We start from the raw sequence: 27551 nt of genomic DNA on the forward strand, positions 1-27551 counted from the left end.
GCTAATAATAACTTGCGAAATCAGAGCGGACCCCCTGGTCCTTCATAGTTCGAATAGACTACTACTAGTACTCCTACGGCCTGCACGGCCGAAACTTTCCCAGTTCGTCCAAGCTGCGAGGCTGCGCTACTGCAGGGCTTAGCAACCACGGAAATCCGAGCCGAATGAGTGATTTTCAGGCATCAACATTACCAGACGTAGTAGAGCCCGGGAGGCGTATATTATCCGTGGGATCCCAGTTGCCCCCTTCTCTCCTCAGCCTTGGGGTCCGGGAATACGCTGCGTCAAGTTCACGTTTGGGGTCCACCGTTGAGCCCCAGTCTTGGCCGATTCGTTTATCTCCCAGCCCGCGAAGGACTGGTTCAGACTCCCGTCTTTTTCCCTTCTACATTAATACAACACGGCAGCGCCTTTTATCTTCAAGTGATCTTTTGTCGCAGGCCCTGCCTGAACTACTTTTCCTTGCCCTTCGAGTCACTCACCGACCTCACTGCGACTCTACCTGAATCCCTTTTCTTGACCCCTCTCCCGGCCACTATGCGGCTTTCTAGCATCACGCTCGGAGTCATTGGCGCCCTCGCACCATTGATCCCTCTGGTCGCATCCCATGAGACCCATTTGGCTTATCTGCCAACATCGGCATCGAATGAGGAACCGTCCTCATATCTGGTACGTCGGCGCTTCTTTCCGAGCTGGCCGGTTTTAATTTGCTAACTCCACGGCCAGTCCGTGAAATGGTCCATTTTGCACAACTCGCTCTTTGCGAATGGTAACCAAGTATTCCCGCCGCCTACGGCCATGCGATTGAATGTGCCTCGCTACGACGGGTCACACAAGACACCTGTGGACCTGGTGCCACTCTCTTACTCGCTCAATGCTCGCCCTCTCTCCATCAGAGAAGCGGCCTCCTCGGACGACGTTGTGAGAGTCAGCGTGGACCTACTGAACGAATATGGTGATTTCGTCACCCCCAGCACGGTGCTGATTGATCTCCTTCATCTACCGGAAGGCGACCCCCGCATCATTCGCATTCGAATCCAATCAAACGAGGTCATGGAACGAAGCGCCTCCGGCTCCGCATCCACGGTGTCTTCCTTTGCGCCCTCTTCCGACGACGAACTTCGAACTATCAAGGCTGACTCAGAAGCTCTTCCCTCTGGAGATATCTCCGGCAGCTCGAAAGATGCAGGTTCGCATACGGGGTACATCTTCTCGCCATATTGGTCCCCACCTACTTGGTCACCGGACCGACGACCACATCCATACCGACACCCAAAGGGCCACCCTCCTTCTGCTCTGGGCCGTCTCGTGCGGCCTGTTGTTTTACCGGCTCTGCTTGGCACCGCTGCGGGCTTAGTTGCTTGTCTCGTAGGGTTCTGTTTCGGTCATCTTGCCATGTCACTCGCGTTACGGTGCAAGAATGCCAGGAGGTGCCAGTACGACCGTATACCATCGACCGATGAGGAATACGGCGAACTGTCCGAGAAGGAGCCTCTGGTGACTTCAGGGACCGTCCTTGTCACTATCTCGGAAGAAGAAGAAGAAGAAGGTTCAAATCCACCCTGAACTGGATTCAATCGGGATTCAATTGGCGTAACCCGGGCATTTGGACACGGCGCAGGACAGTTCTTTGCACAGCAAGCATTTTCATTTTGTATCTATAGAGTTCTCCGATGTATATGGTATTATGCACTCCCACCAGGATCTGAATATGACGTTATACCCCCATCAACCTCATACCGCCCCTATGGCCCCCATCAAGCCTTTTGAGAGCAAGTGGCTGGCCTAGCACAAGGCTTATTTCGTAGAAAAATTGCCCAAGGCCGTTGCATAAGCTCTCGTCCCTAGAGCCCTGGAAGTCCCGAATACGTTACACTACACGCTCAAATCAGTGCGCACATGACATATACCCCATCCGATCCTCGCCGGCCGCTCATAGCGCACAATTCCTCGACATTCGTCAACAATGGCCGGCTGGCCCAATGGCAAGGCGCTTGACTACGAATCAAGAGATTGCAGGTTCGACCCCTGCGTCGGTCAACATCTTTTTGTTCTTTTTTACATCATTCAATGTGCTGTGGATTCGAAAATTTCTGGTTGTGGTGGGGCCGAAAACCGGCCGAAGCTTAGCCGTCTCTACGGAGGAGATGGAAAGGAAAAGAAAATGAAGAGGACCTGTGGTTGATCGTAGGCGGCGGAAAAGAAAGGTCGTTTTTGTTTAAAATGCGTTTTTCTATCTGGGATCTTGAGCTAGGCTATTGGCAGGGTGAAATGTAATGGACTTGGGAAGCTGTTTCTCTGTAGAAAGGCAGTCCCAGTCCCGGTGGATCCTACCCGCGTCAGGCGTCCCTAGCAGCAGAGCTCTCAATGTTGGGAATTTCGAGTTCATTGGGAAATTCCATGAAATAGGATAACCATTGGTCTTCGTCCATTATTGAGCTAATTACTGGCGTATTTTCTACTTGTCTTGCTACTGTATACATTGGACTCGAACTCGAGCTCGAAGTTCCTTTGGATTACCACGTGCTCCTAGTGGTAGCCGTGAAATATATACTGCCCAGGGTGAACAGTGGCACTGGCCTGGCTACCTCAAAACGTCCCCTTGAGGCCGCCACGCCGAGAACCTCCCCAAATGACGAACTTGGGCTCAAAGGCCTTTCCAGCGCCCTGGACTTGGCCAATACTCTCATTCTCCGGCAGGAGCACAACATTTTCCGGATATATCTTACCGAGGATCGCCAGAGCGATGGCTGCATGATTGGCGGGGATTATATGCAAGCCATCCTTGGCCGTGAGAAGTCCGTCACCTGCAACTCCCAAGATACTGAGGGCATCGTGGACCTGCGTGCGTGGACCAGAGTCGATGGAATCCTTCCGACTTGCCGAGCCATTCGCTGACGTCTCCTGGGCACCGTAGGAGTATCGATGACCACGGGCGACCTGGCCTAAGTCGACTGCGACTGATTCCGCGCCCTCGAGCCTCAAGGTAAAATTCAGCTGACAGGTTCTACTCTGCAGAGACATTCTGGTCAATTCTATCGAAACATGTTGTACGACGGGCTCTCTAGCAGCGGGCAGGTCTGCAAGCGAACCTGGGCCGAGGGGAACCATGGTCCGATGGGCGCTGTAGTAATCTTCCAGGCTATAGTCGAACACCATACTAGTAGCTTCTTCGGTGGAGCCAAACTTGCATGGCACATATTGCACGAGATGTAGAGGGGTTGGACCACCAGCCAAGAAAGCAGGCAGCACAGAGCCGTGTTTGTACTGAAATCCATACCCCACATGAGGGCTGTTGTCTAGCTCCGGAGCGAGTAACGCCCTTGCATACAAGACCAGACCCTTCTGCGTAGCTTGCTTGGTCAAGATCTCAGCTAGGAACTGGCTGCGTGCCGGTTCGAGATGCCTTAATCCTCTGGCCTGGCGACCCACCGGGATCAGGACATCTTGGTAATTCGAAAAGGGGAGAAGAGCGTCTCGTAAAAGCACCATTTGATGTAAGTACTCATTAAACAGTTGCATCAAGTGGGGCTTGCTGCGGTCGCCAAACATGAGATCGACATTAGAGGGTGTGAGTAAATGACCTTCGCAAGGACTCCGCAGGTACAGTTCGGGGTTGAATGAGGGTGATTTCAACTCCCCGGCCCACGCCAACAGCGTCTTGCCAATTGTATCGGCCTGATCTCGCACCTCTCTCCGCGAAATGTCTAGTGGTTCTGCTAGGCGAAGCGTTGCTTCTCGGGTGTCTGTCGATAGATTGGCAGAAAGGTTCTCCAGAAGCCTGTGGCGAGCGGACACTGATCCCGGGGGATCACTACCGAGGCGAAATACCACCGTGTCGAGTAAGCTGGCAAAATTCTGGACGAGTTGCCGTGGGGTGTAGACCCCCGAGCGCAGACCCCAAGCTTCGGTCAATGGCTGACTGTCATTCGTGCCGCCATCGGGAAAAACTGCGAGTTCCTCGCCCATGAAGATCCCTCCTAGCCCGTCTGAACGGTATCGCCTGGCGGAGGCAGCCATGGAAGCAGAGTTGACAGTCATCTCCAGAGGGTCAAAGGATGATCAGAGAATCGCTGGGAAGGGCTCTGCGACGAAGCTAGTATGTGTGGTGTCTGCATTGCTTCCATGGTGAGCAAGAGGTGCAGGGATTAAATAACATTCTTTCAGGAGATGGTTTCGACGAAAGATTCCTGCAAGGATTGGTAATCACCGGGCGTGACAATCGGAGTTCCTTGGCCTAGTCGGAGTAGTGACACTGATCAGTCCTCACGGAGATGGTTGGTCGAAGCGGAGTTTCGTGGTTGCGGAGTTCCGTGGTCGCCCATACTAAAAGTGTAGAGCGCACGCATTGGATATCTTCATTACGTTCACTTGTGATGGAATTGGTACAGAGCGCATCTGATAACAAAGCTTCTTAACTCATCTGATCCATTGAACCCCGGACCAAGAAGAAACGTGTCGAGATATTGCTTTGGAAACCGGGTGAGCAGTCCGTTCAATGTCTGGCCGCCCGGTCTCACATAGAAAGCAGTAGCAAAGTCTTCTGGCGCCTGCAGATCATTTCCCTGGCATTGACTGTATTCTTCCGTACCCTGCCATTCTTGCTCCGTGCGAGCGCTCCATAAGGCATGGCTACAAGGTAGCGGCAAATTAAGGACGAGTTCATCATTCAGCGGCTCATAGTACGGAGATGTGTGACCTGTGTTCGGGTCGATACTACTGAGGAAATGGATGGCGTTCGCGAGAAATATGGTGCGCCGTGCCGTCTCCGCGACGCTCCAACCCGCCAGGTCTTGCGTCTCCAAGCCAGGTGCCGCCATCAGGGTAGACCCGGGAGCGTGAAGATGCGAATGGATAAAACCCCGAGCCATCTTGACCAGGAAAGGAGCCTGCATGCTTTTGCTGTAGGAAGTGAGCTTCCACGGGGCCTTGACGGATTCCGAAGCTATTCTTATCCCGAGGACCTCATACAGCAGCATCGCATGTAACAAGTCCCATTGCTGCATGCACTCGGACGCGGGAAAGGCCTCGATTATCCTTTGCCGTTCGAGGGTCATGGCTTGCCGCGCAAAGCGTGCGCCGTCCGCAGTCTCCAACGCGCTCCCAAAACAGACCGCCATGGCACTCTTTGCAAGCGTCGCCATGTCCGCCACATTTTCCTCGTACAGACTATGGTGCAGGAAGGGAGAGCAGAAACCGTGCTGAAGAAGCGCGCTAGGATACTTTTTCAGCACATCGATCATCTCCCCCGGAGTATACGTATCTACGGGTACTGGGTCTAGGTTTGCCGCGGGAGAGACAACACTCGAGGGGAGTTCGAACATCCCAAAGGGGCCTAGGGGATCTAGGCGCTCAGCGAGGTTGGATGAAGCCCCTTGCATGGCCAGCCCCGCGATCGGTGGCGGGAACACGCCCCCGAAAGGGGAGTCTCTTCTCGAGAGATGGGTCGAAGACAAAGCTTCTTCAGCTGAAATCACCGGATGGCGTCCTTGATTCGTAGCATCCCATGCATTAGATGGCTGGATGGCATAGCTGCAGGCAACGCCACGCCTGGCGCAACGACCACATGGTAGGGTGGATGTGCATTTGGCTTTCGCCTGGACGCATGCGTCGCAGGCCTTGCGACGCGACGTTGGCTTTCGAAGCCCTTGACAGCGCCGTTTGTGTCGAAGAAGTAAGTCGTCTGAAGATCTCTATAAGTAATCTTCTTCGCATGATGGTTGGAATACATACGACGCGCGTAGGTCTTCTGACAGAAGCCGCAATGGTGCTCGGAGTGGGATACCATGGCAACTCAACAGAGCAAGCCTCACCACTGGGTTTTTCTATATGTACTTTTTATGCGACAGGCTCTGATTCTCCATCTACGTACTTCCCACGGTAATTGGGGCAGAACCTTCGAACCTGGAAATGACAACGCTGCTGATTAATCCTGTTGCTGAACCCGAGTCCACGTGATGAGGTCGACCTGGCAACCAGATATAGGCGAGGGCCAGGCGGCCGACGCCTTAACGCCTCTACTACTGTGAATGCATGGGGATGAGATCGATTGCAGATGTCCACCTGTCGCCCCAAAACAAGCATTGGGCTTATGTTGCGAAGGTCGGTGAACGCACAAGTCGGAGAAGTCCGTAGGAAGCATGGAGCTATCGACTCAGGGCTGATCGGACAGTACACGCCCACAGGGTCCATCATTACGTAGTGGCGGGGTGTGGCTGGAGCGTACAGGGTTCAATAGTGCTATTAGGGCCTCTCGCCACTTCGGTTCCTTGATTTGCTTAATCGGGCTTTTAGGTTTTCGCTCTCACCGAATTCCATTTTTTTTATGTTGCTTGGCGTCTTTTGGGCCTAACTGCTACTCTGTATTTCTCTGTGGGCTCCACCCTTTATTGGCTCTAGCTCAAGGCCTCAGGATCGGAATTACTTCATTGGTGGAGTCTGCACCTGGGCAGGTGGAGAGAGTTATACCGGGGCCTTGGTAGTCTGCATCCTTCGAAGAGGACCAGTTCATGAATGGCTTGGCAGGGCATGCACTAGCCACATGTTACAATGGGGTCTTACGCAGGTTTCTTTCAATGCATGCCTCGTAATTACACAGTGTAGAACGCTTGGTCCAGGAATTGGACTCGAGCTGGGAACCTTGGGAGAAAAGAAGGGAAAGCAAACTCAAAACCCGAGTCGCGAGTCTGATTTGGGTTCAATGGGCCGGCTCCAGTGTAGCTTTGCTCTCTCATCATTAAGATCGACATGTGCGGGCACCACAGGATGTAAAGAACCCCGGTGGATGGATCAGAGCGTGGCGATCGGGCCCTGACCGAGATCTGAGACCCTAGCTCTCAGCGGGCAGATCCCAAATCGTTAAACCCCAAAACAAACCCTGTACACCTCACGATATGCATGGAGCAGCTGCAGCCTAATGACTTCATAACGCCCCCCCCCGTACTGCTTTTACCCAGCCACGTTGGCAGGGCCCGCAAGGCTCCAGACAGGACTCCTGGCAATGGCAAAAGTTGGGGAGGCAATAATATCCGAAAGTAACAAGGAATATGAATTGACAACATCGAAAAGTCGCTCCGGAAATCAGTAAGAGCCAATCTAGGCAACCTACACGGTCGATCTGCCCAGCTGAGCTTTTACTCCACATGGCCCAGTGTTGTTTGCTTGATCGGACGTGCCCACCCGCCTCCCAGGCTTTGTTTGGTTACGAACTGGCATATGCCGTCTTCCAGTTGCTTATAAACTTGAGGAACCCTACTTCTTGTGCTCCCCAACCATCTCTGACTCTGAAACCCCTTCCCCCCCCCCAGTGAGACCTTCGGCTCCAGTGAGAATCTTTGAAACAATTCATCAAGATGAAGTCCGTCTCTATTGCCATGGCCCTGCTGGGTGCCTCTGTCGTCTCCGCTGCTGGGATGTCTGCAAGTGATTGCGCGGTATGTATTGCCTCCTGCTTGGCTTGGGGTGCTTTTGCTAATGTCTCATACAGCAAATGTGCATTAGCAATATGAACGCAAAGGCCAGCGAACTCGGCTGCTCCGCGAATGACAAGGCTTGCCTGTGCAAGACCGACGACTACGGATATGGGATCCGTGACTGCACCAAGCAGGCTTGTCCCAATGATGACGCCGCCAAGGTTCTGCAGATGGCTTTGGCCGGCTGCCCTGGTATGTCTTAATCGCGTTGACCAACTCCACGTCCGTCGCTAATCAACTGGTAGATGGTTCTGGCTCCGGCTCCGGCTCCGGCTCAGGCTCTGGTTCTAGCTCCGGCTCCGGCTCTGGCTCCTCTACCACTTCCGGCTCAGGCGCAGGCTCAGGTTCGGAGACCACCACTGGTTCTGGCAGCGACGCAACTGGTTCTAGCACCACTGTCTCTGGCGCCGGCAGCGGCTCGGGTGCCACAACCTCTGGCTCAGGCTCAAGCTCCGGATCCTCGGGCGCTGCGACGGCCACCAACACCGCTAGCATGACTGGTACCAACACTGATGGCAGCGGCAGTGGAAGCATGACCGTATGTAGCACGGATGATCCTCCACATGCTGTTCTGTGTCACTAATCGCGCGTTTAGGCTTCCGGCTCTGGTGCTACCGGCACTGGCAGTTCTATGACTGGCTTGACCACCATGGTGACTGCTACTACCACCGGTGCTGACTCGAGCTCTACCGAGACTGGATCTGGCAGCTCCAGCTCCAGCTCAGATTCTGGCTCTGGCTCCGGTGCTGGCTCTTCAACTGACGCTGGCTCCGGCTCTAACTCTGCCGCTCCCACTTCCACTTCCAATGCCGCTCAGCCCCTGGCTACTGTCGCCAGCGGTGCTGTCGGAGCCCTGGGTCTTGCTGTCATTCTGGTTCTGTAAGCACCCAACGTGTTTTATTGTAGGGGAAGAGATTGTAATGGACAGTCATGTGTGGTGGAACTATGCCTATGCGCATAGTACCGGTTTATAATGTCGACCTAACGAAGTGATGCTCCACTCCAGCACGTGCGTGGATGTACAATTGCATGTGATAATGAACTTTTGTGACAGCCTTAACAGGGTCTTTGATCTACTTTGAAGGATAAGACACTCTCCCCTGAGACGTAAAGCCATCATAGCACTGGGTTCCCCCAAAGTATACTAGCATCCCGCAATTCCATCCCGCCATTCCATCCCGCAATTCCACCCCGCGCCTCGGGGAGATACGCGAGGCGCCGCTGGCCCGAACAAGGTTTCGCGGGGGGGGCTCCGATAGCCCGGTCAAATGAACGCTTCAGCCTGGCGCCTTGCTTTTCCGGCCTTATGGTAGAAGGAATCTCGAAAATTTCGAAGTCGCAAACTCCTCCATATACTCCGTACAAGACCAGCCCTGCCGACCTCGGGCGACTGATTAAGTGAACCGGCAGCCAAGATTCTCCGCACCCGAAAGCCGAGGCATCTTCGACCAACAGCTGTCCAGCTGTGTAAAGCCGATCGGTTCGTTTTGTTCTTCAATCTTTTGAAATCTTAATTTTTTTTTTCTTGGTGGTTCTTGGGCTCATTTTCGATTTCTTCTCCCCTCTCCTCTCTTTCTCTCTTCCACCTCCACCATGTCGACCTCCTCTGCCCCCACGCAGGAGATCAAAGATGAGATCAACGCAGTCGCGACGAAGCCCGTCAACCAGACGATTGCGCAGCTGCGTTCGCTCGCAGCCGGTGCAGCCGGTGGGCTTTGCGCGGTGATTGTGGGCCACCCATTTGACTTGGTCAAAGTGCGCTTGCAGACGGCAGAGAAGGGTATCTACTCTGGTGCCATGGATGTGGTGCGGAAAACCGTCGCCCGTGAGGGGCTGGCCCGGGTAGGGAGCTTTCAGACACCATCGCCTCGGAAATCTCAATTGACGTGTGAATCAATAGGGACTGTATGCTGGTGTATCTGCCCCGCTTGTGGGTGTTACCCCAATGTGTAAGTGGTTTCCCCGGACGTCCCCTGCGACCTGGGAGTTCCAAGGGACTTCCCGTGACGCATTCATCGGAACGGTGGGCTAATGTTTGGTAATGCGATTCAGTTGCCGTGAGCTTCTGGGTATGTTCCGACCCCCCCCCGAATTGGATTCTAAGTCATTTCATGCGAGACCAGAGTCGATCCTAACATGGTGATAGGGCTATGATGTCGGAAAGACTTTGGTCAACAAATTCTCCACGGTGCCCGTGAAGCATGACACCCCCCAGTATTCCATTGCTCAGATTTCCGCGGCTGGCTTCTTCTCCGCCATCCCCATGACCTTGATCACTGCCCCCTTCGAGCGGGTGAAGGTCCTCCTCCAGATTCAAGGCCAGAACCCACCTCCTCCTGGGGAGAAGCCCAAGTACTCCGGTGGTATGGATGTGGTGCGACAGCTATACAAGGAAGGGGGTGTGCGCAGCGTGTTCCGCGGCAGCGCGATGACTCTGGCACGCGATGGCCCTGGCTCGGCTGCTTATTTTGCCGCTTACGAGTACATCAAGCGCTCGTTGACCCCCAAGGATGCGAATGGGAACGTCACGGGTGAATTGTCCCTGTCTGCGGTCCTAGCCGCCGGTGGCGCTGCCGGTATTGCGATGTGGATCCCTGTCTTCCCCGTCGACACAATCAAGTCTCGTCTGCAGAGTGCACCGGGCAAGCCCACCATTGGCGGCACCATCAGCGCGGTTTATGCCAACGGCGGCATCAAGGCCTTCTTCCCAGGCTTTGGACCAGCCTTGGCCCGTGCTGTGCCAGCTAACGCTGCTACCTTGTAAGCAATCCCCTTTCCCCTCACAGGGATCCATCTACTAACGCTGCGCTAGCCTGGGTGTCGAACTGGCCCACAAGGCCATGAACAAGTTATTCGACTAGGACGGTCTTGTACCAGTACATTGGCTTTTCTCTTATTCTGCAGCGTTGCTTATCTCGCCCATACTACGGATGGCTACTTATCAGGCTGGGTTCTTGTTGATTGTGGACTTTTTTCTCCCCACTATTTAGAGGCTTGAGGGACGACTGAGTTACGGACTTCTCTTGTATCTGGTTTGTAGATGACATGGAGTCTTGAAATAGAAATCCTGCGTTGCATGCCGTGAATCCTTTTGTTCAAGGGAAACGTTTTGACCGAAATCACATCCGGTGCCAATGCCCGGCCAAGCCCCACCATGAGGCTGATGGGACAAGCCCCACTCAGGGGGTAAACAGGCGAAGGAGGTGCGAGTGGCGGATTGGTTCGGAAGGGTGAGGCACGATACAGGAACTAGTGGCATTTCACGCGAGCTGGATGGTTTCGGATCGTTTCATGTAGGGGGAGAAAGGGCTCTATGCGGATACTCGAACACTGGACTGATAAGGAACACGCGATACTTCTTTTCCCTCCAAGGCTGGAGCCAGCCAAACGCAGGTTGATTTAGCCGAACCCGTAAATCCTCCAGAAGTGGAGTTGGGAGACGCAGCGCCCCTGGGGCCAAAGTGTCTCAGTTTATCCTCCGGCAACGCAAATTCGAGGGTGTCGTTCATAGGCTCTGAACCCCGGTCGGCCGTAGTGGACCCTGTTGCCTACCATCCTTTAACCTCCTCTTCCCCCTCTTATCCTCGTTTCCTTTCTCGTTTATTTCCCAGCTTCCCTTTCACCATGTCTGCCATCACCGCCCATGTGGTGCGTCGCAGCATCGAACTCGGCTCAGACCTCTCCGACAAGACACCCGGCCAGGTTGACGAGCTTCACCCTCCGGGCGCTCTCGTCGCTCTGGCCATATTCTCCTTCTTAATTCTTGCCTTGGTCACTGCTGCTGTGAGTATATTTGTCCAGGATTAACCCCCAATCGTGGTGCTCATATCGAATAGATTGATTACACCTATGGAAACGTTGTAGCAACTCTTGCCGCTGTCGAGGACTCTAATCCAGATATCTACGTCCGCATCGACCATGACGATCCTAACAAGCCTCTGAACCCAGCCGACCCGGAGCCTGCTGCGAATTCTCCCCTGAAGCCTGTGACCAGCTCGCTGCGGGCTACCATCCGTCACCTGCGTGCTCGTGCTGGCTTCTGGTCGCGTTTCCGCGGCCTGTCCATGTACTTGACTATGGGCATCGTTCGTGGCGTGCTCGCTTCACTCATTGTGCCCGTCGGAAGCTTCCTCGGCCAGTTCGTCGTCCAGTCTTTGATCAGCATTCTTTTCTCCACATGGCAGATGACTTGGGTGCATATTGTTATCACCGAGCCATCCCCTAAGCGCTTCTACCAGCGTCTCCCCAAGACCACAAAGACTTGGTTCAAGATTGCCCCGGCCGCTGCTCTGGTGGACATCGCCTCTGCTGCTGCTGTATTCCTGCCCATGGAGCTGGCGGGTGCTCTGTCCTCTTTCCTGACGCTGTGAATGATATGCCTGGTCTCTTCCGCTTCGCTGCCACCGCTGCTCTCCCGGCGCTGGTGGCTGTCTTGATTACCGTTCCTGCGCAGGTCGTCTTCGTCCGCGTGGCGGCTTCCATGCTGCCAGAAGAAGACGAGACCATTGTTCCCTTCGACCGCTCCTTCGGTGGAAAGGTCAACCCCGAGATCGTGGGTGGCAGCGGTAAGATTGGATTAGTGGACGCCTGGACCACTTTTGACTGGCCCGCTCGGGTTCGTCTTGCCAAGGTGATTGGTAAGACCTTCGCCATGCAACTTGCCGTGGGTGTGGTTGGATTCTTGGTTCTGGGGATCCAGATATACTTCATGGTTTCCAAGTCCAGCAAGACGCAGCCTCCTGCCTCGGCTCCCACCTCGCCCCCAACCTCCGCATAAGTACTGGTCTGAATGGCAATGATTCACTTCTCGTTTGGGAAGAACCAACCTTTTTCGGAGAGTACGCTCTGGCGGCTTTTAGTTCTTTCTTTTCTTACTATCATAACCGAACGGATCTTGAGCCAGCTAGATCACTTTGAAAGCGTTCTTTATTTAGCAATGAGAATGGAAGTTTCAAGTATGCACAATATTCCGCTAGTCGACAAAGCCAATGTGAAGATGGAATGCATGTATATTGCCTTTCTTCCAATGCCCGTGTAGCTTGCAAGCCATCTCACTCCCCGGTAGGCGGTAGGCCCCAAGCGTACCTGCGTGGCAAAGTCGATCTAGATTTGCCTCACCGCCTTCCATATTCAAATGACGCTTTCTCGCGCGAGGTCCCCCTCATTTGCCTCTTGGCTAACTCCGTCCTCTCCTCCCTCGTTCTTCTCCAACTTTCTGGCGTCTCGGCTTTCCAGTCCCGCAGAAAATGGCTACCACCCCGGCCGGTCGCATGCTGACCCGCCAGCTTCAGCAGATGCAATCTGACAAGGACATTCCCGGTATCAGCTGCGGTTTAGTCGATAACAATATCTTTGAATGGGAGGTCATGCTCATGATCTCCGACGATGTCAAGCTCTATGGAGGTATGGGCATTCTATATAGTCTCCTGCGTGGCTGCTCCCGGCTTACAGGGTGCGGGCACCCGTACAAGGTCAAACGAATGCTAACCTACTTTGACCTCAGGTGGCTTCTTCCGTGCTCGCCTTCTCTTCCCTCCAGAATATCCTCATATGCCCCCGAAGATGAAGTTCGAGTCTCCTCTGTTCCACCCAAATAGTAAGTGCTTGTCACCTGGCAGCCTGACGGGCTTGGACCTACAGCCCGACTGGCACAGATGTCGAGAAAGCCCCGCCTCGGTTATTGGTCCTTAGCTAACCGTCATTTTCCCTTTGCGCTACAGTCTATCCCAACGGCGATGTCTGCATCTCTATCCTGCATCCCCCCGAGGAGGATAAGTATGGCTACGAATCTGCCGCCGAGCGCTGGTCGCCCGTCCAGACGCCCGAAACCATCTTGCTATCCGTTATCTCCATGCTCTCTAGCCCAAACGACGAAAGTGCTGCGAATGTGGAAGCTGCTCGATTGTGGCGTGAGGATCCAGCTGAGTTCAAGAAGCGCGTGCGTCGTTGTGTTCGTGAGAGCCTAGGAGAGGATTGACCGCCTCTTCTCATGCCTTTACTTACCTCCTCCCACGTCTTCTTATGCCTTGAAACTCGTTTCTTATCTTTTATTTCCCTTTATCATTATCACGGTGCATCTGGATGGTCATTTTCTTCGGTTTTGCCTGGGGGGTGCCAATGGCCTCGGCCCATTACTTTCTGCGTGCTCCTGGTGTTGATCTCCATGACTGCATGTTAGAACGAGCGGTATGAGAGGGTCCAGCGTGTTTGGAGATGATCATTATCTATTACCTCATATCTCCTGGGAGCCTTCTTGCTTGCACGATCTGGGCGACTGGAGTTTTGCTAAATCTGCCGAACCTCGCATTTAGGTCTTTTTCTTGTTCTTTCCTTTTTTTTTTTCTTACGATATGCTATCTATGACAAATGAGAAAACGTCTTGTGCCAACACCAGTCTTCGACCTGGAGTTGAAACTGAAGAATACTCCACGTCTTTGCGATTTAGAGACTGAGCCTATCAGTGGCAGTATCATTGATATACCTCCCGTACGCTCCTCTACAAGGCTCTCTTTAAGAAGAATACGAGAAACCGTTTCCAGTGGTCGAAATCTTATATACTTGTGTATGTTGTAATTAAGCAAGTGATCTATGGAGCTGGTGCATGCTAGTGCTGGAGTCGTGAAATTCGTTACCCGCCATGCAAAGTCTATTTGCTGAAAGAAAAGGAAAAGGGAAAAGGAAGAAAGGAAATATCCCTCAGGCACTGAGGCTTGCAGAACCGGACAGTCCGGTACAGACCTAGACACGATTCTTAAATCCAGTGCGCATTGACGGAATGAATAAGCCGGGGTGGAAGGCAGTGAAAGCCAAGCATGCGAGGGCGATCATCCTACTCTTGTCAGAACTTTCCCCTTCATGGGATTATTGAAGATAGACTTACATTCCATCGAGGACCAAAAACTCATTCTCCTTCTGCATCAGGGGGCTACCCCAGCCACCAGCCATTTCAGGAATACTAACACGAAAGTTAGTCCACGTCTTCCTTGAGATCCCATGGCATTTTCCGACGGCACTCACCGATAGATGCATCGAATCAACACGGTAAAGTAGGCGAAAACCGTCGAACCAATCACCAGTCGCATCCGACTGGCAGAGATAGGTGATATGCCGCCGTCTGGGATCTTCTCGCCGGTCAGACCATTGCCATGACGCGCGACACTGATGAAGAATTGCAGTGCGAGCACACCACACACGGACATGGTAGCCACCTGGAAGGCAATACCGGCAATAATGATGTCGTCGCCAGCTTTCAGCATCGCGGCATCGTCGTTGCCTGCACCGGCGGCCACGCCACCTCCCGCGGCTTGTAGAAGTAAAGAACCGACGTCGCAACTGATGAAAATCCAGGTGAACAGGCGAGGCTTCAATTTCGAATACTCCGGTCCGAGGTTGAGTAAGATGTGCTTTAGAGTGAGGTAGATACCGGCAGCCACAAATGTCGGAGAGAGCACCAGGCAAACGATCTGTAGCTTGAAGGCGCCGCCATTCCATGGGTTGTAATGCATCAAGATTCGACCGATGTAACCCGCCAGTTCCATCCACGTTCCAATTCCCAACGCGACCATAAATGTCCATGTTCGATAGTAGACTCCGAGCCCGATTTGGCACAGCCCAAGGACACCGAAGAAGACGGCGAAGAAGACATTGCCTCCGAGATTAGGATAGTAGCCATAGGTCGTCGCTTCGACCGGGCAGAGCTCGGAGACCTGCGAGCAGGTCTGGTAGCTGGCCATTTCTCTCTTTCCCTCTCACTCAAGGAAGGAAGCAAGAAGAAGCACGCCGTCGGCCCTTTAAAGCGTTCGATTTGGTTCCGATCCTTATTTATCATCTCGCAAGTTTGACAGGAGCAGGAAACGGGGTGGTGGATCACACCCATCCATCAGGCCTGAGTCTATTGGCGCATTCGCTCGCTATCGTATTCGCTCTCGGATCCGACCCACCAGAGATCGTTATCATCGTAACGAATAGGGGTCCGTGAGGCTGTTGCCTGTTGCCTTTCCCCTCCAGGGACTTGTTCCTGCGGATACAGTCGAGGCTCGAATTCTGGCCCCACGGGCTGGTTGGTGAGAGTTTACCTCCTTTGGGTATATGTAGAACTTAGGATGGGGCCGTGCCCACAACGACTTTTGTTTTTCGATCGGATTCTGCCTCTGAGCCGTTTGGACAGCTCCGCCACGTTTTTGACAGGCCCCGTGGTGACACCGATACAGCTAGCAGATCGCTTCCACCATGCTTCGTTCCTGAACTTGAAGGATTAAAGTTTTCAAGGTTCCAGTCCGGGTCGAGTCAACGACGATCAAAGAAAACCTTCCAAGGGACATCCTTGGTGTTACTATAAGTATTCTTCAAGTCGAGGTACGGAAGTAACTGTATTTATCTCTGGACCGATTCGACTATTGAACCCTGCTCATGGTTCTCTCTGGGCACCTGGCCAATCGCGCGGTCGAGCCGCCCGCGGCTGAGTACTAGTTAGTTAGATTAGATCGAAGAAGATTCTTGCCTACGGCATATGGAACTGGAGCATGACGTTGACTGATCCAATCGACTGCGCTTGAGCGTTTCAACCACCAAATCAAGATCGGTCTCGTGTGTTGAGCTGCTTCGCCCTCAATACGGGAGAGCCCTTGGACAGAGGCCCTCTGTATTTTTCCTACACGTTCCCCCGCCAAGGACCTTGGACTTCTACACATTCGATACAGGCAAAGAATTCCTAAGTCTACAGGCCTGCCCTTTCTCTTGACATCAACGTCTCTCACTAGTTCTGATTGTATCCTGTTCGATCCTCTTTCACCAGCTTCAAGTTTCTAATGTGGTTCTTCATTTCCAAGGAATGGCGCTAGTCCCGATTAGGCGACGGCTACCGTTTGGAAAACGCGCTTCCTCCTACTTGGCGATCCTTTGGCGCGAACTTGACCATGATATGAGATTGAGTTTCAGAGGGGGGTCTAGGAAGGGTTCTTCCTCATATTCTTGCAGAATGCTCAAGCCGCTCGAATTGTCCCTCTTTCCTTCATGCATCCAGGCCGTTGCCTGGTCGTCCGACGGTGAACTTGCCGTGGCGTCGGGGGAACATGTCCAAATTCTGGTCTGAGGAAGATATTTAACTTGAACTCAAGGGTTCCGGAAGCTAACATTCTCATAGACTCCTAAAGCCTCGGATCAAGCCGACCCCGAACAAGAAGGCAAGGATGCGTGGGACACCATCCGCATCCGTGTCAATGTCTTCACAAACCTCGAGTGGGCGATTATTTACCCCCAGAGCCGCGATGACTTCAGCTTAGGTGTAGAGCAATCCTTCAGCCACGTAATCGGGATCGCATGGTCGCCTCCTGGTCTGGGTCGTTTCCGCCGCTCCGTGCTGACGGTCTTAACGGCCAATCTCATTCTATCCCTGTGGGAACCCGTGGGCGAGAATGGCCAATGGGTTCGCGTTGCTATCGTGAACCATGTCATGCACCCAGATCCTGGGACTGTCAGGGCCCTCCGAGGCGAGGAGCTCCGTCGATTCAACATTCGCTCATTCCACTGGTGTCCTCCACTCCTGGTACCGAACTCTCCCGTCTCATCTCAATCCTCGTCCGATCCGGAAAGCCGATGGGGCATTCATTTATTGGTGGCAGCAAACGACAATAACGAGCTGGCTATGTTCCGTGTTCGCCGGTTTCCAAAATCCCAATCCTCCCCACAACCTTACTGCGTCGAAAAGTTGGCCTTTCACCCGGTCAAAGCTGAGGGTGCCTTATTTCCCCAATCAAACCCGGAAACCATTCTTTCTAGAACTCTCCAGGAGCGAGCGCGTATTTTAAGTGTGTCATGTGGCCCATGGGATTGGTCTGCATCGCCTAGGGACAGCTCGAGCAGCTTCGCTAGTGCCATGGTAGCGGTGACATACGGGGCGCGGCTTCTGGTCTTCAAAGCCTCTGTGGGCCTTAATGATTTACACGCCGAGGAGAAAGTGACGCCGCGCTACGAGGCTATTGCAAAATTTGCGGATCATACTTTGGGCTCAATGGTAAAAGAAACAGAGTGCCACCGCGTCACTGGACCCCTTGAATGGCTGCACATGGTCGAAGAGGATGGCCGCGGAAATGATCAACTCCAGGGAACCCAGGAACAGGGATCCTCGAGGAACATTATCCTTGTTGTAGGCATTATCGGTGGGGTGGTGACATTGTCAATACCTCTTTCAGTCTACAACGAAAGCAGCAAAGACACAAAAGCCGTGAAAGTTCAAGACTGGCCTGCACCAATTTTCCCTGCGAAGAATAAAGATGCGGAGCCACATCTAGAACCGGTCTCAGGTAAGTGAAACAAATGGGGCTGTTATCCTTCTACTGAAACCGATCCAGGATTCGTTTCATCAAAAAATGCACGTGGCACACCCGTTCTTCAGATGGGTACTTTAGGTGGACTGAGGGGATGCATGAGTCTGAATCCGTCGGGAGAACTTGATGCGTGGACCTTGCCGCCTTGGAGCAGAACCGTTGACAACTTTCGAGAGCAGTATGATCTAGACCTCGATCTAGGCGGAGAAACGACGGTTCGCATCTGGGGAGTAGCCACGTGCCGCGGGCTTTCTGCTGTGCTATTCACACGACATCCCACCGATATGATCGAGTATAGGATGTCATCTGCTGAAAGGACAATGATTGCCTTTGGATCAGAAGAGCTTCACAGTCTACTTGATCTGTATTCGCGGCTGCGATCCGGGAATGGCGAGTTGCCACCTGCTTCCGAACAACGAGAAGGTGTGATTACCTTTTTGCTTTCCTGTGGAGTATGCGACAATATACAGAGCCATGAGGATCAGAAGCTCGTTTACGCGGCGGCTTGCTGTGCTATTGTAGACAATCAAAAGGAGGCGATTCGGTCACAAGCCCGACGAGCGCTGGAACACTTGACAACCTTGACAGGAGCCGATCTGAGCATCGAGATTTCTAAGTGCAATGCTGACCCGTCGCACATTCCTTTCAAACCGTCCCATTTGCGTGACAGCCCTGCAGCTCATCTGTTTGAATGGTGCGAAGTCTGTGGCTCGAGCCTCAGCTGGTCTTCACCGGATGAAGCACAGTGCGCCGAGGGTCACGTATTCGGTACGTCTAAAAATTCAATCGTTGGTCGCAATATCCGGACTGACGCTTCGTGAAATAGCGCGCTGTAGCCTCAGTTTCCTGGCAATCCAAGAGCCTGGGATATCCAAGTACTGCCCCGTTTGCCAGAGAGAATTTTTTGACGAAGACGAGTTGGCTAGTCTACCCGATAGTCATTTCGGACCCTTGTTTCGGAAGCTCTTCGAAGCGTATGACGCCTGCATATACTGTGAAAGCAAGTTTCAGAGTAGCTAGTGCTGGCAACGCTCAATTCCTTTTCGACATTCTATGGTGACTTGATCCTAGAACGCCACTGGACGAATGGAACTCAAAAGAAAGTAAGAGGGAAAGAACGAAGGCTAAGACGCGGTCGAAAAATGACTGATTTTCATGCATTGATCATGCTTATGTGCTACGGGGGAGGCTCTTGAGACCAGCCCGAGTAGCGCACCTGCGATGGGATTCCATTCATCGTCCCACCGCCGGGTGCTCTCTTTCTGGGCCCCAGAGCGAAGTGCTTCCAGCGCCTCGTCTTCGCCGAAAAGGTCCACAAGGCGTTCGGAGAGTTCCAACGAGCTGCCAAAGCCCATGCCGTTTACCCCTTCTGTCACCAATTCCGGCCACGCTTCAAATCGACTCCAGCCAAGCACAGGCAGCCCGGCACCGAACATGTCCACCACCTTCATCGGTAGATCTACCCCGCTGCTACTGGTATGCAGGCTGACCCCTAAAGATGCAGATGCTAATAGTTTGGCGTAGTTCGCCACACTCAGCCACGCAGTCCGAATGATGACCTTTTCAAGTTTTCCCTCTGCTTCAAGCGCGGCTATCTTCTGAAGATAGAACCCCTGCTGGGGCCCTTTGCCTGTGATTATAGCTAATATTGCTGGAAGCCGCGGGTTAGTAACGGCTTGTTTGGAATACTGCACCAGACCGTCGATGAGGACCCCAAAATCCTCATCCGGCGTCCAAGAGGTCGAGCTGACAAGCACCCGCATCATTCCTGCTTCTAGAGAAGAGCGCATGTCTTGGGCCTCGGGCAAATTTACGAGAAACCGCATTCTTTCGCTGTCATCGTGGATTGGAGAGAAGTGACTTGCTGGGCGATCATGGAGAGGTAATATGGGAGCCTGAAGTTGGAAGTCCTTTTTGAGGACCATCCGCATCGCGTCGGTGACGCAGAAATGAGCTGAAGCTGATCTGCAAAAAATCTTCTCGTACTTGACCGAAAATTTAACCAGCGGATGATTTGGACCGAGCTTCAAGGCCAGAATCGAGTATCCGAAATTATGCCAGTCTATTACCAGTCGGGTCTGCCGTAGGAAGCATGATAGGGAAGCAACAGCCAGAGTGGGGATCGAAGGAGGATTCTACTCGATTGAGGAACGGAGTTAGCCATAAATCAGGTCGTAAAGTCCACTTTGCAGGCACATTACCTGCACGATAAGCCATTGCGACGGCGGGGTCGTGTATGCAAGACACCACCAGAGGCAGACAATCTGAAACAAGACCTTCAACGGCCCACAGAGTATGAAAAGAAGCTTGTTACTCGTTTGAAGAATCGAGGGATGTGGCCGGATTGGGACAATGGTGACATTGGGGCTCGCAATCAGGTCGGGATGCGGATCCGACTCTGTTGTTGCTTTCTAGTCAGCGCTTCCAATTGCAATGGCCATGCGCACAGCTTGGATTCGGCTCTTCTTTGTTTCTCTCACCTGCATAACCAATGACAACCACCTTCCCACCGTTCTTTGCAATACTTAGGGCATGGTACTGCATGCGTGGACTCCGGCCAAGGTCCCCCAGCACGAGGATCTGTACGGTGGGCTTTGCCGACGCATCGGAGCTCCTGGCCCGAGGATCATATTGCGCTGGAAGAAGCAGGATCAGCACCGTCAGCACACTCGATAGAACAAATGCGACGCTGATTACCGTCTCGATCATGACGAGAGTTGCAGCAGTCGCAGTTGCAGTCGCAGTCGCAATCGTGAAGGAGGACGCGTCTGTTGATCGCGATAAGGTCACGTGCTCCTCCGCGGAGAGTGGGCGTGAGGATGATCACACTAGTCTGCTTTAGTTCCATTTTGATAATGGCCTCTTGTTGACCCCTACTGCTACATCATGGACCTGCTCTGCATTGCGCCCTAACCGTCTTTCCCCCGAATCGAGAAGTTGATCATTTTATCCTCGTGCCATCTCCATCCTGCATCCCTATCCTCCTGTTTTTGCGCTCAGCTATCGATAATGTCTACGGGGGCGTCGCCCTTACCTGCGGACCCTATTGCTCCCGCTGCCTCCAATGGTCATGCTCACGGACATAGTCGTGGCCGCGGTCACAATCGATCTCGCTGGGCCCCACCGCCACCACCTCTTGCCCTCGCGAGCACGGATGCCGTATCAAAGTCTCCAAACTCACCAACCCCTGTAAATGCAAGCTATTGCTACAGCCACACCCCTCAACAATCACTTTCTCATTCCCACGCCCATTCATTGTCTCAGTCGACCTCTCATCATCATAATCACCAACATGAGCATGACCATGACCATAAATCACACTCGATGACACAGACAGAATACAGAAGTGGTCAATTGTTAGTAATGGAGATGTGGATGTATAAAGGAAGGGACTGATCATGGAAATTATAGGCAAGAGATCGTTGCCGCCGCTCTTATCACAGTCCCCTGGATAGCCATTTCATGGTACCCCCGGAAATGTGCCCAGGTGTGTCTTGCGAACCCCACTGCGACGCCGAATACGCCGGGACAAGCCGTGCAAAAGACGGGGTTTGTGACTGCGCTCACTCTGTTCATTTTCGGTTGCTCTCAGCTTGTACGGGCACACCAACAAACCGGGAGTTCGATGGACATGTCTGCAATCAAGTTTCCAGCTGCAACGGTGAAGACAGCACAGACGGCTTTTTTGCAAATCTGCTCAGTGGGACTTCCCATTTTTGCTAGTTTAAAGGTCGGTGGCTTTATGGTGGCATATTCTTTACTTCTCGCAACAGCCTCCGGGGTGCCGACTTTGGTGCGGACGAACCTGCATAATGCGGCGGCAGAGCGGTATAAGCAGAAACCGTTTACAATTGCTCTTTTGACAGCAGCGACAATGTTGAGCATGCTTGGCTTGAATAAATCATGGGACTCAGCGCCATTAATGGGATACATGGCATTGATTACGTCGATTTTTGTATTGCCTCCTCCCTTTCCGTCGCTTCGATTCCAAGGTCCCATCCCAGAGCCTGGGCTTGTGGCCGAATCCTTATCCCAACAACGCAAGATCTCAGGCACCGGCCAACCAGCGGTCCTTGTCACAGCTGATGCACCTCTAGCTTTAATCTCTGCCATCTCACTAGCCGTGGTGAGCTTCATTGTCTCTCGAGGGGTGCCTTTTGAGTTGTCTGACCTGGGCTACCTCCTGATGTCTGCCGGTCCTTTTGCCATTAGTCTGATGATCGTAGCCCCTGCAAGCATTCGCTCTGGCGAGAAACTGGGACTTGGTGTTTGCACTGGAGCAGCAGCCCTTCTATCTTCTCCTCACATTGAGGATGAGCTCGTTTTTCTATATGCAGTACGCGGTGTTCTAGCAGCAGCGTCATTTTTCGCTTCCAGAATGGATGATAGCCGTCTTCGACTGGAAGACCACTCTCATAACCATTCTCATCATGACCACAGTCATGCCCATAATACTGAGTTGACCAGGGTCACCAAGTGGTTAATTTCGCGCAGCGAAGCTTATCCCTGCTCTACAGCATTCTTAAGGAGAAAGACTCGCGAAGCATCTTCTACTTCATGTGGTAAGGGCTGGATTGCCTGTTCGTACTGATACATGGATGAATCACTGACTGCTCATAGCCTGAATTTCACTTTCATGCTTGTCCAGCTATCGTATGGCTTCCTTACGGGATCCCTTGGACTGTTGAGTGATAGCATCCATATGTTCTTTGACTGTCTTGCTCTTGTGGTTGGACTCTGTGCTGCCGTCATGAGTAAATGGCCACCTAATGCTCGCTTTCCATATGGCTACGGCAAAGTTGACACGTTGTCCGGGTTTGCCAACGGGATCTTCTTGATGTAAAGTTGCGTCGGATATTTTTACCGTGTCGTTGCTAACTATTTGCAGGATTATAAGTGTGGAGATTATCTACGAAGCGGTAGAACGACTCTCGACAGGAAGCGAAATGCATCGTATCGGAGAGTTGCTGGCCGTCAGCGTGGCTGGGCTACTTGTCAATCTTGTGGGCATTTTCAGTTTTGAACACGGCCATCATCATCACGGCCATGATCACGGCCACGACCACTCTCACGGTAATGAGAATATGCATGGAATTTTCTTGCATATTCTTGCCGATACGCTTGGATCAGTCGCTGTGGTCATTTCCACCATCCTCGTACACTATTCTGGGTGGTCTGGCTATGACCCATTGGCCTCGTGCTTCATTGCCATCTTGATCTTTGCCTCGGCCGTGCCGCTGGTCAGTAGCACGGCCAAAACTCTACTTTTGACTTTGCCAGCCGATACAGAGTACAATCTTCGTGAAACCCTCGCTGGGGTCAGCACCTTGCGCGGAGTGGTGAGCTACACAGTCCCTAAGTTTTGGCTCGACGACACAGGATCTTCCTCTGAGGAGCATTCCCACTCCCACGCCCACGCCCACGACCATCACCATGATGCCCACGACCACAGCCATGGTCATAGCCATGGTCATCATCATGGACACTCCCACGATCACCACCACCATGACCATGACCATGACCATGACCATGACCATGAGCACGAACATAAAAATCAAAAAGTGTTAGGTGTGATCCATGTGATTGCCTCTCGAGGTTCAGACCTTGAGGACGTGCGGCAGAGGACGGTAGCCTACCTCGGGCAAAAGGATATGGACATCGTTGTCCAGGTAGAGCGCGATGGTGAGGGGCGCTGCTGGTGTGGCGGGGGAAACAAGAGCCCTTGAGCGATGGCGCCATGTTTCATCTGGTAAAGACCTACAGTGGCCATATTCCTACAAAGACTCTAGCCGCATCACCGAGTCTGACATTAAGAGAAGGCCATGATTTGTTATGTACATGCTACGAAGGCCCACCGGCCAATACCAATACATATACCCAGTTCTAGGTAATGTTCAGACGTCAAGTGGACATGATTCCAGTTGCATCTCATGCGTGAACTCACATGTAACTTGGAAGTATTTGTGCGACCCGAGACTCTGCCCCTTGATATATGACCCCGGTGGCTCCTAGTTACTAGGTACTACTATCTTACTTCCCTGTATCCAATAGAAGACTTAGCAATCAACTTTAGGTTGATATTCCGTACAGACGTGGTCCCTCATGTAGCCCAAGACTCGTGAGGCTTCTGATATCATGCATGAGGTCCTCCCTCTTCTCCTCCCTGTCCTGCGCGTGAAAAGGAACTTCCCTGGGCAAAGTTAACCTCCAAGACTATGGTCGATGATCTGTGTGACATTCTTGACTTCCGAGAAGGACCTCGGCAGCATATGTCACTTTGTCCACGTTGATATGAACAACAAAGCACCCTGGAAAACAGACAAAACTGAAATCAAGTCATAATCTTGAAGTGGTTTGAAGACCAGAAGCAAGTCTTGCGGACTCTAAGTGAGCTATTGTGACCATTGGATATTTGACTTGATGCCAGTGAGTACGACGTTTCCTTGCGTTAGGTAATTCGTCGATCTGAAAGTGCAGCCAGGACAATCAGAAAAGTCTTACTTATGACAACAGACATCCCGAAACTTACCAGAAGTACCCCTTTGCAAGATAGAATTGGTGCGATCAACATGCCAGAAACAAAGTATAACTGAACTTGAGGTAGACTGACAGACATCGACGGTGCTTTTTAGAGAACCAGGTAACACCGACTGAGCCTATATATCTGAACTCAGGCTTTAACCTGAGCCAGCTATAGAACAGTTTGCCCAGTTTCCAAGGGCTCTCCCTTCTGCACTCATGCAGTCACACGCTGATCAAATTATCCGGGAAGGATATACTAAAGAGTTTGCGAAACACACAGTTTTACTGACCGGGAGCACGGGGTCCCTCGGTGGGTGTCTTCTGTACAAGTTGGCGCTGCAATTGCCCACCCGCAAAATCTACACTTTGATTCGAGGCAGTCCAGAGCAAGCGATCGAAAAATGGACTAAAGCGATGCCGGATCAGACACCAGCTATCATGGCTTCGAATAGGACGGAGTTTGTGACTGGTGACATGACGGCGCCCGATTTCGGCATTGAGTCTGGTACTTTGCACCAGCTGCAAGACCAAGTGACCCTCGTCATTCACACAGCAGCTAAGATAACGCTCGATGCGAGTCTCCCTGAAGCCCTTGAGAACAACTGTCTCCCGTCATTGGAGATGGCGCGGATAGCCTCTCAATTCAAGCGTTTAAAGCTCCTGGTCCAGCTATCAACCGCATACGTCAATAGCTTTCTCCCAGACGGCCCCGTGCTCGAGAGACCGTATTCGTTGACAGAAGAGGACCCTGAAGACGAACTTGCCTCCATTTTCAGTTTGGGCCAATCCCCGCACTCCGATCGGTTTTCATCAAGCTACGCTCAGGCAAAATATCTAATGGAGCGACTTCTCGCTCAACGGTTTCCACTCTTACCGATTTTGCTTGTTCGACCAACGATCTTTGGACAAGCATTCCGTGACCCGTATCCGTTGTACGGACTCGAAAACTCTACGCCCCTGAATAAATTCTTTCAATACTTCGTGGCTGACCAAGACAGCACGCAGATCTGGCACGCCGCGAGAGGATATAAAACAGGAGCTAATGTGCTCGATGAAATCCCAGTGGACTTTGTTGCCAATGCGTGTCTTCTTCATGCATCGGCACACACGGCGGGAATCGTGCAGGTCGGATCAGGGCTTTATGAGCCTTTCACCTTCGATGAATATCTGGAGATTGTGAATTCGAACGCCCCGCCAGCTATCCTTTCCACACTCCCACGGGTGGTCTTTACAGAAGACCGGGAAGCGCCCCAATGCTTCCTCGCCGAATTGGTCCAAGTCGCCTCGAGAAACTGGCTGTTTGACTGTGGGAGGTCGTACTGGCTAAAGCAAGTGGGCGGGCCGTTGAACCTGCGGTCATGTAGGACACAGGTAAATGACTTGAACCAGCGACGAATCGCTCTGATTTACAGTCGACTGGCCCGGGCTGGCAAGGCTCGACTGTGAAAGGTGGGCCCGGAGGTAGAGTTGGAAGTATATATGCTGGTAGCCGGTTCCCTTAAAGCTTGGATGTCAAATATCGCATTTCTGGCTCAAATGTCATCTTCGCTTTTTCATGTTATGGAGCTTGACAGACTCAGATACTCGCGCAGTCCCCGTTCTTGTATATCGTCGAAAAAAGGAATAAAGCGAGGTCAAGAATAAGTAAAGACTTAGTTTTTATGACGCAACATCCTGCAACTCGGAATAACCCGATCAGGGAATTTATCCCGTGGAGATCCCCCTCCTCCAAAGTCCCCGCCAGAATTCCCTCATTTCATACCACCTGCTCTTGCTTCGTCTTCCTACTTCCCTACTGGAGGAAGTTCACCAATCGATAATATTGAACATCGCCAACTGCCTCTATAATGTCGACTTCTGCTCGCCGCCGTCTCATGCGGGACTTCAAGGTACGTTACTGGGGACCTTGATCGGGAATGAAGACTGGAGGCCGCGGATGGGACTCAACAATCTCTAGCCTGACCAGGAATGGGAGTTTGTGGAAGAGGAGGCTGTCTCGAGCTACCTCATCCCTAAAGAAACCCGAAAACAGTGAGACCCTGCGGAACAGCCTGCTAACTGATCTCCCCTATCAGCGCATGCAAACCGATCCCCCGGCCGGTGTTTCTGCTTCCCCCGTTGCAGATAATGTCATGACTTGGTGAGGACGGAGTCACCTCGGCAGTTGGATCATCGGCTAATTGTTCGTCTAGGAACGCTGTGATCATCGGTCCGGCCGACACGCCTTTCGAGGACGGTACCTTCCGCTTAGTGATGAACTTCGAAGAACAGTATCCCAACAAGCCCCCTGGCGTCAAATTCATTAGCCAGATGTTCCATCCCAATGTCTACGGCACGGGTGAACTTTGTCTTGATATCTTGCAGAACCGGTGGAGCCCGACATACGACGTGGCGGCCATTCTCACGAGTATCCAAAGGTAGCGTGGCCGGCTTCACTACAGAGCTGGTATACAAAAGAAGGGAACCATCGAAGCTAACCGGCCCCTTATAGTCTGCTCAACGATCCTAACACTTCGTCACCCGCCAATGTCGAAGCCTCCAACTTATACAAGGACAACCGGAAGGAATACGTCAAGCGTGTACGAGAGACCGTGGAGAAGAGTTGGGAGGATTAGACGACCGCATTTTCTACGGTTTCACATTACCCCCCTTGGTATCTTTCTCGACTGGAGCGGTCGATCTTCAGAGTTACTTTTCAGAACATTCCAAGCGTTGGGGCTAAAACGCGTTCGGAGATGGAAATGCCGAGTCAAGTATCGCCTTCAACCGGACCGTTTGATCTGCACAGCGTGGGGTTTCGGCGTCTGGTCCCTTTTCTCTTCTTTTCACGGTCGGACCTTTTCTTTCTTATTTTCTCTTGCAGTTTTAGTCTTGCATCGTCGATTCCCCCCCATCCCATCTAGTATGAGCTTATGAATATTGCACTTTGGTTCGGAGCCTTTCCTTGTAGATCTGATCTTCCTTCATAATCCCTAAGCCTTGCACCATTTTGAGACACCTACTGTTGTGAACCAGATCTCCAAACGCGAATTGGAGGGCCAGTGTCGTTGGTTCAAAAGCCGCTTTCCTGTATTTTAAAGGGTTTCGTAAACAAGTGGTGTTCCGATGGCTCTGCAGCGCCCAAGTGGTCGGAGCATCAGGGCGGTCAGTTGTTGCGCATCAACAAAACAATCGTCCCCCCACAGACTCCTCTTCAGGACTCCTTCTCCCATAACCCACACACCCCCTTGGG

The 27551-nt window shown here is 52.5% G+C and overlaps 15 protein-coding genes across 15 annotated transcripts; 10 read left to right on the plus strand and 5 right to left on the minus strand.

Annotated features, from left to right (window-relative positions):
• Nucleotides 1-537: 537 nt before the first annotated feature.
• Nucleotides 538-1566, plus strand: N7468_009742 (uncharacterized protein; the record flags this gene model as incomplete). Its single annotated transcript, XM_058479038.1, has 2 exons — nucleotides 538-669; nucleotides 727-1566. The coding sequence occupies 2 exons, from the start codon at nucleotides 538-540 to the stop codon at nucleotides 1564-1566; spliced, it is 972 nt and encodes a 323-aa protein (XP_058327368.1).
• A 1023-nt stretch (nucleotides 1567-2589) lies between these two features.
• Nucleotides 2590-4041, minus strand: N7468_009743 (uncharacterized protein; the record flags this gene model as incomplete). The annotated part of the gene is made up of 1 exon (XM_058479039.1): nucleotides 2590-4041. The coding sequence occupies one exon, from the start codon at nucleotides 4039-4041 to the stop codon at nucleotides 2590-2592; it is 1452 nt and encodes a 483-aa protein (XP_058327369.1).
• A 326-nt stretch (nucleotides 4042-4367) lies between these two features.
• N7468_009744 (uncharacterized protein) lies at nucleotides 4368-5381 on the minus strand (the record flags this gene model as incomplete). The annotated part of the gene is made up of 1 exon (XM_058479040.1): nucleotides 4368-5381. One exon carries the CDS (start codon nucleotides 5379-5381, stop codon nucleotides 4368-4370), a length of 1014 nt encoding a protein of 337 aa, XP_058327370.1.
• A 92-nt stretch (nucleotides 5382-5473) lies between these two features.
• N7468_009745 (uncharacterized protein) lies at nucleotides 5474-5788 on the minus strand (the record flags this gene model as incomplete). Its single annotated transcript, XM_058479041.1, has 1 exon — nucleotides 5474-5788. The coding sequence occupies one exon, from the start codon at nucleotides 5786-5788 to the stop codon at nucleotides 5474-5476; it is 315 nt and encodes a 104-aa protein (XP_058327371.1).
• A 1564-nt stretch (nucleotides 5789-7352) lies between these two features.
• N7468_009746 (CFEM domain-containing protein) lies at nucleotides 7353-8055 on the plus strand (the record flags this gene model as incomplete). Its single annotated transcript, XM_058479042.1, has 3 exons — nucleotides 7353-7433; nucleotides 7487-7664; nucleotides 7718-8055. The coding sequence occupies 3 exons, from the start codon at nucleotides 7353-7355 to the stop codon at nucleotides 8053-8055; spliced, it is 597 nt and encodes a 198-aa protein (XP_058327372.1).
• A 66-nt stretch (nucleotides 8056-8121) lies between these two features.
• N7468_009747 (uncharacterized protein) lies at nucleotides 8122-8355 on the plus strand (the record flags this gene model as incomplete). Its single annotated transcript, XM_058479043.1, has 1 exon — nucleotides 8122-8355. The coding sequence occupies one exon, from the start codon at nucleotides 8122-8124 to the stop codon at nucleotides 8353-8355; it is 234 nt and encodes a 77-aa protein (XP_058327373.1).
• Nucleotides 8356-9065: 710 nt separating this feature from the next.
• On the plus strand, nucleotides 9066-10333 carry N7468_009748 (carnitine:acyl carnitine antiporter; the record flags this gene model as incomplete). Its single annotated transcript, XM_058479044.1, has 5 exons — nucleotides 9066-9314; nucleotides 9373-9421; nucleotides 9525-9541; nucleotides 9619-10232; nucleotides 10285-10333. 5 exons carry the CDS (start codon nucleotides 9066-9068, stop codon nucleotides 10331-10333), a joined length of 978 nt encoding a protein of 325 aa, XP_058327374.1.
• A 763-nt stretch (nucleotides 10334-11096) lies between these two features.
• Nucleotides 11097-12249, plus strand: N7468_009749 (uncharacterized protein; the record flags this gene model as incomplete). The annotated part of the gene is made up of 3 exons (XM_058479045.1): nucleotides 11097-11255; nucleotides 11309-11788; nucleotides 11926-12249. The coding sequence occupies 3 exons, from the start codon at nucleotides 11097-11099 to the stop codon at nucleotides 12247-12249; spliced, it is 963 nt and encodes a 320-aa protein (XP_058327375.1).
• A 469-nt stretch (nucleotides 12250-12718) lies between these two features.
• Nucleotides 12719-13449, plus strand: N7468_009750 (putative ubiquitin conjugating enzyme; the record flags this gene model as incomplete). Its single annotated transcript, XM_058479046.1, has 3 exons — nucleotides 12719-12875; nucleotides 12976-13068; nucleotides 13193-13449. 3 exons carry the CDS (start codon nucleotides 12719-12721, stop codon nucleotides 13447-13449), a joined length of 507 nt encoding a protein of 168 aa, XP_058327376.1.
• Nucleotides 13450-14210: 761 nt separating this feature from the next.
• Nucleotides 14211-15205, minus strand: N7468_009751 (RTA1 domain-containing protein; the record flags this gene model as incomplete). Its single annotated transcript, XM_058479047.1, has 3 exons — nucleotides 14211-14301; nucleotides 14353-14427; nucleotides 14490-15205. The coding sequence occupies 3 exons, from the start codon at nucleotides 15203-15205 to the stop codon at nucleotides 14211-14213; spliced, it is 882 nt and encodes a 293-aa protein (XP_058327377.1).
• A 1244-nt stretch (nucleotides 15206-16449) lies between these two features.
• N7468_009752 (uncharacterized protein) lies at nucleotides 16450-18817 on the plus strand (the record flags this gene model as incomplete). The annotated part of the gene is made up of 4 exons (XM_058479048.1): nucleotides 16450-16557; nucleotides 16615-17773; nucleotides 17822-18565; nucleotides 18624-18817. The coding sequence occupies 4 exons, from the start codon at nucleotides 16450-16452 to the stop codon at nucleotides 18815-18817; spliced, it is 2205 nt and encodes a 734-aa protein (XP_058327378.1).
• Nucleotides 18818-18921: 104 nt separating this feature from the next.
• Nucleotides 18922-20645, minus strand: N7468_009753 (chitobiosyldiphosphodolichol beta-1,4 mannosyltransferase; the record flags this gene model as incomplete). The annotated part of the gene is made up of 4 exons (XM_058479049.1): nucleotides 18922-19932; nucleotides 19999-20195; nucleotides 20278-20565; nucleotides 20627-20645. 4 exons carry the CDS (start codon nucleotides 20643-20645, stop codon nucleotides 18922-18924), a joined length of 1515 nt encoding a protein of 504 aa, XP_058327379.1.
• Nucleotides 20646-20806: 161 nt separating this feature from the next.
• On the plus strand, nucleotides 20807-23523 carry N7468_009754 (metal cation transporter MSC2; the record flags this gene model as incomplete). Its single annotated transcript, XM_058479050.1, has 5 exons — nucleotides 20807-21153; nucleotides 21209-22133; nucleotides 22265-22359; nucleotides 22418-22636; nucleotides 22686-23523. The coding sequence occupies 5 exons, from the start codon at nucleotides 20807-20809 to the stop codon at nucleotides 23521-23523; spliced, it is 2424 nt and encodes an 807-aa protein (XP_058327380.1).
• A 1012-nt stretch (nucleotides 23524-24535) lies between these two features.
• On the plus strand, nucleotides 24536-25765 carry N7468_009755 (fatty acyl-CoA reductase; the record flags this gene model as incomplete). Its single annotated transcript, XM_058479051.1, has 1 exon — nucleotides 24536-25765. One exon carries the CDS (start codon nucleotides 24536-24538, stop codon nucleotides 25763-25765), a length of 1230 nt encoding a protein of 409 aa, XP_058327381.1.
• Nucleotides 25766-26166: 401 nt separating this feature from the next.
• On the plus strand, nucleotides 26167-26934 carry ubc2 (E2 ubiquitin-conjugating protein RAD6; the record flags this gene model as incomplete). The annotated part of the gene is made up of 4 exons (XM_058479052.1): nucleotides 26167-26208; nucleotides 26395-26459; nucleotides 26512-26736; nucleotides 26811-26934. 4 exons carry the CDS (start codon nucleotides 26167-26169, stop codon nucleotides 26932-26934), a joined length of 456 nt encoding a protein of 151 aa, XP_058327382.1.
• Nucleotides 26935-27551: the final 617 nt, after the last annotated feature.

The sequence above is a fragment of the Penicillium chermesinum genome (assembly GCF_028974085.1).
Source record: "Penicillium chermesinum strain IBT 19713 chromosome Unknown utg000007l:1.0-2695246.0:1.0-2697696.0, whole genome shotgun sequence".
Lineage (NCBI taxonomy): Eukaryota > Fungi > Ascomycota > Eurotiomycetes > Eurotiales > Aspergillaceae > Penicillium > Penicillium chermesinum.